This window comes from Heterodontus francisci, chromosome 14 (genome assembly GCF_036365525.1).
Source record: "Heterodontus francisci isolate sHetFra1 chromosome 14, sHetFra1.hap1, whole genome shotgun sequence".
Taxonomy (NCBI): domain Eukaryota; kingdom Metazoa; phylum Chordata; class Chondrichthyes; order Heterodontiformes; family Heterodontidae; genus Heterodontus; species Heterodontus francisci.
Window position 1 is genome coordinate 65,192,231 of NC_090384.1, and position 13,575 is coordinate 65,205,805.

Consider the following 13,575-nt stretch of genomic DNA (forward strand, 5'->3'; position numbering starts at 1 on the left):
CTTACTGGTTAATATTTTCTAATAAAGTTCTTTATTTTTTCCCCTAATTATAGCTGTAGAACTCTGTTTTGAGTTACATGATGGCCATTTTGGAGGATAGTAACATCATTAGCTGACAGAAAGCATTTCACTGAAAAATAACTATAGGTTAATATTGCAGTTTTTGTATTACAATTATTTGGTGTATTAATCCAAATATACTTTTAATTCTCCACCAATTTTTATCCCCTACTTCTTGAGCATGGATCCAAAGGTGCTGGATTTCCCCGGTACCTTGGCCAAGTGACAATTGTTTATGCATGAGTTGGTTTTGTGGGTACTAGTGGGCTGTATGGCCATAAGTGACCGAGCATCCCAATCGCTCTTGGCGTCATCGTCCCTAAAAGCACATTACTAGCATGAATGGGTAGCTTTAACTGCTTTTCTTTTTATTTCTTTTCTGAATTTCCCACTCTCTTTGGGGGGGCACTAAGCATAGTTCTAGTGTGTGTATTCTTGTCTTCGCTAAATCAGCATAGGTTAAGGATTGAACTTGAGATTTGTATGACTCACAGCTACTCATTGAATAAATTTGCTAACTAGCTCGAAAACAAGCTTCTATACTTCAGTATATCAATTGTTTATGACCAGGTGAGAAAGGGGTCTAGGGGTTCCCTCTCAGCCTGTTCCTGGTTTGGCCGTAGCAGGGTTTAATTTTTAAAACTTCGTGTTTATGGCTTTCCCTCAGTGAATCTTGTTCACTGCTCTCCAATTGTAATGGCAAAGAAATGAAGCAGACATGTTTTCTTAGATTTAAACAATAAAGGTGTAAGTTTATTAACCTTAAAACACTAATTTGGTTAAAACTACTAAAAATACGTGACGCGACCACGCTAGCATGCATATGCGATGAACACACATGTAGATAGAGACCGAAAAGGAGAAAGAATAAAGGGGAAAGATTTGAAGCAATAGCTGGAGTTCATTTACTGTCTTTGAGTTCGATATAAAGTCTTTGCGTTGCAGTTAAATCTTGCCATCTCATTGGGACCCAGTGCACTCTTTCAAACTTGTTTCGATGGTTTTCTGTCTTCTGGAAATCCAGTTGTAGTCTCATTTTCATGAGAGGGAGAGACTTTCCTTCTCTTCTCTCTTCAAATTGCAGTCTGACCAAACTGTTCTGTGAACGCAATTCAAACCAAACCTGGGCCAGTCATGTGACTAGCTTTTTTTTTTCAGGACAGCTGCCCGGTGAGTTTTGTGCATTCTTTCAATCTTAGTAGACATCCTCAGTAGAGGGCTGGAATGCTGGCTTTCACACAGTCAACGTCTTGTGATCAAAATCCATTTGGTTAATTGAATCAGGGAGCAGTTCCATTGTCTTCTACAGGCAACTGACTCTTAGAATGCAAATGTTTCCAGCCACCGTCCTGTTAGAATGCAGGTGCAGATCAGTAAGAGTTTAAAAATTAATGTTCCATATGACAAAATTAATATACCTCATGCTTGGTAGGTGTGGTTTTCATCACACGATATATACCTTACTACTCCTACCAGTATTTTATTTGAACAATTAATATACAGACATAAGCAAGTTACAAAATGTTTAAGTTGTAGAAACACTGTATTCCTTCAACCTTGCGTAGTGTTTCTATTCCCATTGTCTCAATCACAGACACGGTCATCATTGATCATTTCCTTATTCGTTGACATTCATATCCCACTTCTCCCTTCAACCCCACTTTCTTCTGCATCTGCCCCTGGAAAGAAAAGCCTATCAATCTGCTCAATCACCTCTTCTCCCCAGTGAAACCTGTGCACACACACAAATCTTGCTCTGGGGTGAGGAGATGTCTCGTGATGCATTACTTAAGGCAAAGGTGAAACATACGAAATGATTTTACAGGAAGAATCCAAAAAACAAAAGATGTTCCTATTGGGGTTGGGTATTCCTTCAACTTGCTACACTAAGTTCTGGAACAATCTTGTGGGTTGATCTACTTGGCTGTATTGAATTTATTCATTCAGTCTTAATTGCAACATGGATAATTTTAAATATTTATTGGTGTTAGCAGTTCTAACTAAAAGTTAAAGGTGAACAAATGCAGAATAGAGAATGAGATTGTGTGCGCAGATTCAAACAGGTTTTTGCAGATTTGAGGTCACCGTATAAGTGCAGTTAATATAAGCAAGCATCGACCACTTCAGTCCTGTCAGTGCAGTCAGCTTATATCTGTTGGAAGGGGCAGGTGGCGGGGAGAGAATAAAATAAATTATTTCAACAAGCTGTTGACATAGCAGTCCCCAAATTCCTAACAGTGTGTGATGGATTCACTGTGAAAGAATCCCCTTAATGTGTCATCTTGGTGCCTCTGTCTCCCTGGCTTGGTAGTCCACTCCACCTAATGCACTAATTACAATTATAACTTTTCAAAAAGTAAAAGAAAATATGAATTGAACCTTTATTATTGAGCATGCTAGTTACGATACAAATTGATTTTTAAAATGTGTGAACGGTCTTGATTTCTTAGAATCATAGAAAGTTTAAGGCACAGAAAGAGGCCACTCGGCCCATCGTGTCTGTGCCGACTGAGAAATGACCCACCTATCCTAATCCCACCTTCCAGCAGTTGGTCTGTAGCCCTGCAGATTACGGCACTTGAGGTGCATATCCAGACTCCTTTTGAATGAGTTGAGGGTTTCTGCCTCAACTACTCTTTCAGGCAGTGAGTTCCAGATCCCCACCACCCTCTGGGTGAAAATGTTTTTCCTCATCTCCCCTCTAATTTTTCTACCAATCACTTTAAATCTGTGCCCCCTCGTCACTGACCTTCCTGCTAAGGTGAATAGGCACTTCACCTCCACTCTATCCAGGCCCCTCAAAATTTTGTACATTTCAATCAGATCTCCCCTTAGCCTATTCTGTTCCAAGGACAACAACCCCAGTCTATCCAATCTTTCCTCGTAGCTGCATTTTTCCAGTCCTGGCAACATCCTCGTAAATCTCTGTATCCTCTCTAGTGCAGCTACATCCTTTCTGTAATGAGATGACCAGAACTGCACACCGTACTCAAGTTGTAGCCTAACCAATGAGTTATACATAAGAGCATAAGAAATAGGAGCAGGAGTAGGCCATTTGGCCCCTCAAGCTTGCCCCACAATTCAATAAGATCATGGCTGATCTGCCCCAGTCCTCAACTCTTCTTTCGTTCCAGCTCCTCATAGCCCTCAACTCCCCGATATTTCAAAAATCTCTCTACCTCCTCTTTAAATACTTCCAGTGATCTAGCCTCCACAACACTCTGGGGTAGAGAATTCCATACATTCGCTACCCTCAGAGAAGAAATACCTTCGCATCTCAGTTTGAAATGAGTGTCCCCCTTATTCTGTAACTATGTCCCCTAGTTCTAGATTCCCCCAGTAGTGGAAACATCTTCTCAACACCTACCCTGTCAAGCCCCCTCAGAATCTTGTACGTTTCAATAAGATCACCTCTCATTCTTCTAAACTCTAATGAATAAAGGACAAATCTGTTTAGCCGTTCTTGATAAGTCAACCCCTTCATCCCAGAAATCAACCGATTGTGAATCTCTTTTTTTGAACTGCCTCCAATGCCAGTATGATCATTTCTTAAATACGGGGACCAAAACTGTACACAGTACTCCAGCTGCGGCCTCACCAACACCCTGTACAGTTGTAACAGGACTTCCCTATTTTTAAACTCCAACCCCTAGCAATAAAGGCCAAAATTCCATTTCCCGCCTTAATTATTTGCTGCACCTGCATGCTAACGTTTTGTGTTTCATGCACAAGAACACCCAGATCCCTCTGTACTGCACTTTTTTGGAGTCTCTTTCCATTTAAATAATAGTCTGCCTTTTGATTCTTCCTACCAAAGTGCATGACCTCCCACTTTCCTACATTAAACTCCATCTGCCAAGTTTTTACCCACTCACTCAACCTGTCTATATCCCCTTGCAGATTCCTTATGTCCTCATCACAACATGCCCTCCCACCTATTTTTGTATCACCAAATTTGGATATATTATACTCTGCCGCCGCCTCCAAGTCATTAATATAGATAGTAAATAATTGAGGCCCTAGAACTGAACCTTATGGCACTCCACTAAGTTACATCTTTCCAACCTGAAAAAGACCCATTAATCCTGACTCTGTCTTCTGTGAGTTAACAAGTCCACAATCCATGTTAATGCATTTCCGTCAACGCTGTGAGCTCCTATCTTGTGCAATAATCTTTTTTATGTGGCATCTTATCGAATGCCTTCTGGAGATCCAAATACACTATATCTACCAGTTCCCCTTTATCAACTCTGCTTATATCAAAGAACTCCAGCAAATTTGTCAAACATGATTTTCCTTTCACAAAAACTATGTTGACTCTGTTTGTTTGATTGCTTTTAAGCTTTTCTAAATGTCCTGCTATTTCTTCATTAATAATGGCCTGTAGCACTTACCCAACGACTGATGTTAGGTTGACTGGCCTATAGTTTCCTGCTTTTTGTCTCCCTCCCTTCTTGAACAGTTCCAGCATAACCTCCCTGCTCTTATATTCTATACCTCAGCTAATAAAGGAAAGGATTCCATATACTTTCTTAACCACCTTATTGACCTGTCCTGCTACCTTCAGAGATCTGTGGACATGTACTCCAAGACCCCTCACTTCTTCTACACTTCAGTATTTTCCCATTAATTGTGTTTTCCTTTGCCTTGTTTGACCTACCCAAATGCATCGCTCACAGTTCTCCAGGTTGAATTCCATTTGCCACTTTTCTGCCCATCTGACCAGACCATCAATATCTTCCTGCAGCCTACAGCTATCCTCGCTATCTACCACACGGCCAATCTTTGTGTCGTCTGCAAACGTCTTGATCATGCCCCCTGCATTTACATCCAAATCAATATATACCACAAAAAGCGGGGGACTTAGTTCTGAGCCCTGCGGAATGCCACTGGAAACAGCCCACCAGTCGCTAAAACACTCATCAACAATTACCCTTTATTTCCTGCCACTGAGCCAATTTTGTATCCACCTTGCTGCATTTCCTTGGATCCCATGGGATTTTATTTTTTTAACCAGTCTGCCATGTGGGACCTTGTCAAAAGCCTTGTTAAAATCCATGTAGACCACATCTTGTTCAAAAAAAATTCAATCAAGTTGGTCAAACAAGATCTTACCTTAACAAATCCATGCTGACTCTCCTTGATTAACCTGTGCCTTTCTAAGTGACAGTTTATCCTGTCTCTCAGAATAGATTCCAATAATTTGCCTGCTACTGAGGTTAGACTGACTGGCCTGTAATTATTTGGTCTATCCCTTGCTCCCTTTTTAGACAGAGGTACACGTTAGCAGTCCTCCGATCCTCCGGCACCACATCTGTATCCAGTGAGGACTGTAAAATGATGGACAGACCTTCTGCTGTTTCCTCTCACTTTTAACAGTCTAGGGTACATTTCATCTGGCCCTGGTGATTTATCAACTTTCAAGGATGCTAATCCCATTAATACTTCCTCTCCCTATGTTTATCACATCCAATACTTCACACTTCTCGTCCTTAACTACAATATTTGCACTGCCCCCCTCTATTGTGAAGACAGACGCAAAGTATTCATGAAGATCCATACCGACATCTTCCGCCCCTACACATAGGTTACCTTTTTGGTCTTTTATGGGCCCGACTGTCTCCTTAGTTATCCTCTTACTCTTAATGTATTGATAAAACATCATTGGTTCACCTTGATTTTGCTTGCCAATATTCTTTCATGCCCTCTCTTAGCTTCCCTAATTTCCCTTTTGGTTTCACCCCTCCACTTCTATACTCCTCGGCTTTCTGTAGTATTGAGCTCTCTGTGTTGGACATGAGCGTTTCTTTTCTGCCTTATCTTGTAAGCTCCTTGACGTCCTTGGGGCTCTATATTTGGCCATCTCACCCTTTTTCTTTGTGGGAACATGTTTACTCTGAACCCCTGAATCGCCCCTTTGAATGCTTCCCACTGCTCTTGACACCTTCAAGTAGCTGTTTCCAGTCCATTTTCGCTAAATCACTCCTCAGTTTAGTAAAATTGGCCCTGCCCCAATTGAGAACTCTAACTCCTGTTCTGTCTCTGTCCTTTTCCATAGTTATGTTTAAAAACTGACTGACTGAATTATGATCAGTACCACCAATATGCTCTCCGACTACCACTCCTTCCACCTGCCCATCTTCATTTCCTAAAACTAAGTCTAAAACTGCGCCTTCATTTTTTGGACTAGCAACATACTGGGCAAAAAAGTTCTCCTTAATGCACCTCTAGAATTCTGCTCCCTCAAATTTTTTTCACACTAAAACTATCCCAGTTAATATTAGGATCATTAAAATCCCCTACTATTACTGTCCTATTGTTCTTGCACTTCTTGGAGATTTGTCAATATATTTGCTCTTCTATCTCCCTCTGACTGTTTGGGGGTCTGAGTATACTCCCAGCAGTGTGATTGCCCCTTTTTTTGTTCCTTCGCTCAATCCATATGGCCTCATTTCCAACATATCATCCCTCACAGCTGTAATAGTTTCCTTGACCACAATTGCCACTCCCCCCACCCCTCTTATCCCCTTCCCTATCGCATCTGAAAACCCTGTAACCAGGGATGTTGAGCTGCCATTCCTGTCTCCTTAAGCCATTTTTCTGTAATAGCTATGATATCATACTGCCTTGTGTCTATCTGTGCCCTCAGCTCATCTGCTTTATTTGCTATACTCCTTGCATTGAAATAGATACCTTTTGAGCACTGCCAAACTCTCTTTATTTTCTAACTTTTGTTTCCTCTCTTCCTGACTCATCCATTAATTTTATGCCTTCAATTTTCATTTCTGATGTTGGAGAAACCACTAACTTTTATTTTTGACAGAGCTGGGCAGTGATGAAGATGATATTGATGAAGATGGGCAAGAGTATCTGGAAATGTTAGCGAAACAAGCTGGGGAGGATGGTGATGATGAAGAATGGGAAGATGACGATGCAGAGGAGACTGCTCTTGAAGGATACGGCACCATTGTTGATAATGAAGACAGCAATATTGATGAATATCAGATATTCAAAAGTGTACTACAAAGTATGAACAGGTTTTGCTTTTGACTTTCTTCAATTTGATTTGTTCATTTTCTATGTGTGAGCCTTGATGGTAAATGCTGGCAGCTGTTTGATTATGATAGAGAGCCTGGTTCTGTAATCAGTCAGTGCTCACAAATTCACTTTCCAGTATGAGATGGTGGATAATCATGAGCAGAACTAATGACTGGCTCTATCGGCCTATACGTATAGGGACATTAAGGCGAGTTGTAGCACCTTAATTGATGTCTCTGTTGATATGTATGAATAAAATAATCTTAATTCAAACTTTTAGACTGCTTTTTTGAGACTATTGATGCTCTTAAATATAGGAATTTATCAAAGTTACAACTTAAAAATATCAAATGTGCAAGAACGCATTTTAATTGTTCATTACCTGAAGTTTTATGCTTATTTTTATTTCAACAAAATACCTGCAGCTAGGGAAGTCCAACCTGTGACCTTCAAGTACTAGCAATCTGGTCATTGAAGCTCAAGCAGCTCAGTCCTAACTGCACATATTTCCTGTCCATTTGCCTTTTTTTAAAATTTTGTGGACCTAGAGATTCGGAAAGAGCTGCAATGTATCTTGGCTCATTGGATAAATACTCAATTACAATTCCAAGTAATACCAGCAACTTGAGAGATATGCAAATTAATGGGGACACTGAAATGAACTATATGTGGCAGCTGAGGTTCCTTGGTAGCACTGATATGGCCCACAAAGACAAAAGTTTGGCCATCGTGGTTTAAAACAACTAGTATCCCTAGAGCAGATCCAGTGATACGTTGGCCCACTAAGCCTCTGCACTGGAGACTGTTAGGACATGTGGGCACATTCTCAGCTTGGAATGTGGAGAGACAAAATGTGTTTATCAACTTGTGACACTGACCTAGTTCATTCAGTGTTGTGGAGGTTTAGGAACAAAATGGATCCATGTGCTGTGACCGTTATGATTTGTTTTTAGTATGGGTGGCGCAGTGGTTAGCACCGCAGCCTCACAGCTCCAGCGACCCGGGTTCAGTTCTGGGTACTGTCTGTGCGGAGTTTGCAAGTTCTCCCTGTGACTGCGTGGGTTTCCGCCGGGTGCTCTGGTTTCCTCCCACAGCCAAAGACGTGCAGGTTGATTGGCCATTATAAATTGCCCCGAGTGTAGGTAGGTGATAGGAGAATGGTGGGGATGTGGTAGGAATATGGGATTATTGTAGGATTAGTATAAATGGGTGGTTGTTGGTCAGTACAGACTCGGTGGGCCGAACGGCCTGTTTCAGTGCTGTATCTCGAAATAAATAAATAAAAGTGCTTTCGGAGTGTATTTAGATATTCCATTTTGATTTTGTTTTGTAATCTTGAAACTTACAATTGAATTACTATTTATCACCTGGCTACTTTGACTTGTTATAACCAAGAATCCTTACTGTAAAATTGTACTGTCTTACTTCTGTTTGCTTAATTGAGAATAGAACAGGCTTGAACAAATTGGTGGCAACTAGGATTTACATGCAAGAAATTTAATCTTTTAATTACTGTTTGTGATCACTGCAACAGTATTGGTACAGTTCTAATAATATAGTAGCTCAGTATACAGCGTCATCAGTCTGATTTTTCTTTTTCAGCTATTCAAAACTGTGATCCAACCTGGTACCAAGCCCTAACGTGTAATCTTACTGACGAGCATAGGAAGCAGTTGCAAGACATTGGAACTCTTGCAGATCAGAGACGAGCTGCTCTAGGTATTTATGTAATCGGATCTTAAGGGGATTCTTCACTCATTTTAATATTTCCTATCATTTTACCATTGAAAATGTCTTGGAAATTTTTGATCCTTGTAAGCGGAATCACTGTTTCACAATGATGACCTTTCAGTTGGAAATGTGTTTGAACTGATGTACAATAAAAAATAGTGGCAATTGTTGAACTTTCTGTACTTTTAATTCCTTGTTATTGGAATTTTGAAAAAGTATACTGTTTTAAAATATCTGATACGTATTCCCCCTTCTATAATTGAATATTAAAACTTGGGGGGCCTGTTAATTCCAAAGGAAAGCTTATTTAATTTTTCTTTTCTTCCTCTATTGCAGAGTCCAAAATGATTGAAAAACATGGTGGATACAAGTTCAATGCTCCAGTAGTGCCAACTTCATTTAATTTTGGTGGTTCTGCTCCAGGAATGAATTGAGTTCACTTTTGATTCATTGTACTGTGTGACTGGTTGTAGTGAAAGCTTGTGTTGTTCCTTCCAGTAGTGGTTCCAAACAAAAAAAAACAGTTCTCATCATCCACAAAATCCACTCAACTTCCTACTACATGGAATGGACACAATGACCTGAGAGTGGGAATTTGATCATGAGAGCCCTCTGGAAAAGAAAAACGAAGGTTTCAGAGGAGCATCGGTCTGAGAGAGAGACTAGTGTTAATAAAAATAAATATCTCCAAACCATAGGAACCTGAAAAGCGAGGGGAAATGTCATGTTGACAGCTTATTCCTTGATTTGATTTCAGGCAAGGAAATCATTGGCTTCTGGGATAATTTCAGCACGTCTGTAGTTTAGGCTAGCAGGTGCCTCCAGTGTTTACATCCATAATAACATTAGTATTAGTCTGGTTTTCCACATTTCAAGTTCATTTTTAATGTAAATAAGACAGCAAATGGATAACTCTCAAAATCATCTCCAAATTTTCCTGTTCATGCCAAGGTCAAAAATGATTGTATTCAGGTGAAGATTATCGAACACAGAACGCAACACTACATAATGGCAGATGTGTATTTGTAAATGCATAAATTGCACTTTGATATTATGAAAGCCTTCTAGCCTTCTGTATTGAATAGCAAGTTTATTTGCTGTTCGACAAATTCAAGGGATATATCATCTAAATATAAGTGAAGACATGAAGTTTCAAATTTGAGGTGTCTTGCCTGTAGCCACCACCACTGGTTTTGATTGGAATTTTGGCTATACAAGAGTCAATGATATTTCATTGCTGCTGAAAATGGCAATGCCCTCAGTGCCCTTTTTTAAGCTCTCTATGTATGTCTTTTTAAAAAAAAACAAATTTGGATACAGTGAAATTGTAAGCATTGGTGAGATTAATTCAGTAAGAACAAAAATCTAGTAACATGTAAAATTGGACTTGAACAGAAAGCTCTAATATCCAAGCAGAAAAGCAAAGTAGTGTAATTGGTTGAGAGAATGGATGAGCTATCTGTATATGCAACAAACTATTTAAAAAAAAAATTGGCTTGAACTTTGCTGTTTAAAAAAAAAAATTGTCATTGTTTAACTTGTGTAATGTTAAGCTTTCTCTTGAAAAGGGCCTTCAAGTTTAGGAGAAAATACACTGGTTATCCTTTTCCAGGCAGTTGTTTTCTCATGAGTAAATAGTTCATCATTCTCAACACACAATTTGAATTGCAATGTGCACTGTTAACAGTGCAGATCGCAGTTGTACTTGTACTAATAAAATGCACAGTGTGACTTGTGTGTAAAATGATGTGTTCAAAATGAAATGGTCATCTGTTCACTTGGGTTGCAAAACAGTTGTGGCTACTCTGTTTCGTTACCTGGAGAACAGGTTAACCTTTAAGTTAATGTGCTCCAGAAAATCAATATTGCATTATGCTGCACTTTTTTAACATAGGTTGTGATCAAGAAGTGTCATGGTTGAGCAATGGTGATTTTGTACTTCATTGCAGTAGTGTGGCAGATGACTACAAAGATGGGAAAATGAAGGAGCGGTGTTTGGAGTGCAGAAAATCACGCTGGAAGGCTGGGGAATTGGATGGAAACACCAAACTGGCTGAAATTGATACAGAAGCTATTGTAAAAACAAACTGGCAAAATTCAGAACCAAGGATGATGAAGTTGGGACCTTGAGTATCTACCAATAAAAACCACGTGGTGATATTGCAGAAGAGCATTAATAATTTTTGCAGATTCCTGTAACCCTGTGGTGATTATTCTGTTACCGAACTTTAATAAAAAAAAATTGAGCATTCAAGACCAAACTTGAAAATTAATTATACTTTATATGCAATCAGAAGGAATAGGCTGAATTGAGGATGATGCCAGAATACACTACAAGTGTATCTTGAATGTGACTATTACAATATGCATTAAATTGAACAAATTCACTTCGTGAATTCCTGCGTGACTGTTGAACAGTAATTGGTGAGCAATGTAGCAAAGCAAAATGCAGGAGAATATTTTGGGTTAGCAGTGATTAGTTTATTAACTATTAGGGCCTTAGCCTATATCATTGAGATCACTGTCATTGTTATATGTCACCACTACTGAACAGTTGAATTCTGAGCCATAATGAAGACATTATTCATTATTGAGCACTATAAAGAAAAGCTAAGGTACGTATATTCTCTGAACCAATTTTTAGAGGTAGATAATGAAAAGCATTTTGTATAAAGTCAGGATAGAACTACAGAATATAAGCTGAAGAAAAATGAGGGAGCTGTTCTACTGATTCAACTAGTTTGTGGTGAGTTGCTGTTAAGATCTGTTAACTATTAGACACTTCAGTACTGTTGAGTTTGGTAGAGCAATAAAATTGACCTTGGCTCTACCATGTGATTACCGTCCTGTGACTGCTGGAAGTCTTTGGATTGCTGTGATATATATAAGTGTATTCCAGGTTCACATGAATGATCACTTCTTCCACAGGATATCAAAAGGTGCATGTGAAACTCTTACCCCACTGCCACCCAACCACCCTTCCCCCGCCTCAGATGAAGGAAGTTTTTTTAAAAGCAAAACGCAATGACTTCTGGAAACTGAGTAATGTAGATAAGCACATCATCTTTTCCACCTCTGGGTCGCCTTCAAATCCACCCCAGTGAGATCCTAGAAAGCCACTGTTTCTGAGCCTGCATAATGACTTGGTAGGTTCTCTTGTCTTTTAAAACCATTCAGTCAAATTTGATTCTACCCTTACTCTATATATGCAGAAGGCTCAGTGCATAGTGATGTGCTGCAAATTCTGATGAAAGGTCATCGACGTTAAACATTAACTTTTTTTCTCTCTCTCTCAATGCTACCAGACCTGTTATTTCCAGCATTTTCAGTTTTTATTTCTGATTTCCACCATCTGTAGTAGTTTGCTTTTGTATTTGCAGCAGATTCCATGGGCAACTGCTGCTACCCTTTTCCTTTCCCTTTTTCACTTCGCCTCTTGGTATGCTCAAGCTAATTACAGTCTCCTGATTTAAATCAACTAGATGCATCATATCTCTTCGAATGTTTTGGGTTAAATACTATCTGAGAATATTGTATGATAAGCTGGTTATTAATTACAATGCCTAACAAGCAATAATGGCTAGGAAGTTAATTTGAGAGACACCAATTGGATCCCTGGTCTCTCGGTAACAGTTTGTTGCAGAAACCTATGCAGTTGTATCTGCACTCTGGTTTTGATACAGATGAGCACTACTGGATCAATAATCCTCCATACCTGTCCAATTTGCTGCTATTCCTTCCATTTTTGACCCCTTTATAGACATATTTTCATCCAATCACACTCACTGAATACATTCATTCTATATAGTACCAACTAAGATATCTATAGGACTGAGTCACTGCTGCATGAAGTAGTACTGTCCAGTACTCTATTTGTTCTTCGGCATGGTGGTGGTGGAGGAGAGCCTCATTAGTTTTCTGAACCGGCCTCTAGGACCTGGGAGCCACCAAGCAATATTCTGCATCTTTAAAAAGAATCTTTTTTTTTATTCATTCATGGTATGTGGGCATCACTGGCCAGACCAGCATTTATTGCCCATCCCTAATTGCCCTTGAGTAGGTGGTGGTGAGCAGCCTTCTTGAACCGCTGCAGTCCATTTGGGGTAGGTATACTCAGTGCTGTTAGGAAGGGAGTTCCAGGATTTTGACCCAGCGACAGTGAAGGAATGGCGATACAGTTCCAAGTCAGGATGGTGTGTGATTTGGAGGGGAACTTGCAGGCGGTGGTGTTCTCATGTATTTGCTGCCCTTGTCCTTCTAGTTGGTAGAGGTCGCAGGTTTAGAAGGTGCTGTCTAAGGAGCCTTGGTGCATTGCTGCAGTGCATCTTGTAAATGGTACATACTGCTGTTACTGTGCGTCGGTGGTGGAGGGAGTGAATGTTTGAGGATGGGGTGCCAATCAAGCGGGCTGCTTTGTCCTGGATGGTGTCGAGCTTCTTGAGTGTTGTTGGAGCTGCACCCATCCAGGCAAGTGGAGAGTATTTCATCACACTCCTGACTTGTGCCTTGTAGATGGTGGACAGACTTTGGGTAGTCAGGAGGTGAGTTACTCGCCTCAGGATTCCTAGCCTCTGACCTGCTCTTGTAGCCACGGTATTTATATGGCTACTCCAGTTCAGTTTCTGGTCAATGGTGGGCCCTAGGATGTTAGTGGGGGATTCAGCGATGGTAATGCCGTTGAATGTCAAGGGGATATGGTTAGATTCTCTCTTGTTGGAGATGGTCATTGCCTGGCACTTGTGTGGC

At 40.1% G+C, this 13,575-nt stretch overlaps 1 protein-coding gene across 3 annotated transcripts in view; it reads left to right on the top strand.

The window, feature by feature from the left end:
* Nucleotides 1-10,897, top strand: part of ipo7 (importin 7) — an 83,069-nt gene extending 72,172 nt beyond the window's left edge. For 2 of the 3 annotated variants that reach the window (XM_068046373.1, XM_068046374.1), the window contains exons 23-25: nucleotides 6,884-7,087; nucleotides 8,701-8,817; nucleotides 9,166-10,897. In XM_068046373.1, coding sequence (XP_067902474.1) covers nucleotides 6,884-7,087; nucleotides 8,701-8,817; nucleotides 9,166-9,263 — 419 coding nt within the window. In that variant the 3' untranslated portion in view covers nucleotides 9,264-10,897. The remainder of the gene's footprint in view (nucleotides 1-6,883; nucleotides 7,088-8,700; nucleotides 8,818-9,165) is intronic. The other variant, XR_010976360.1, reaches the window with a different exon arrangement.
* The last annotated feature ends 2,678 nt before the right edge of the window (nucleotides 10,898-13,575 follow it).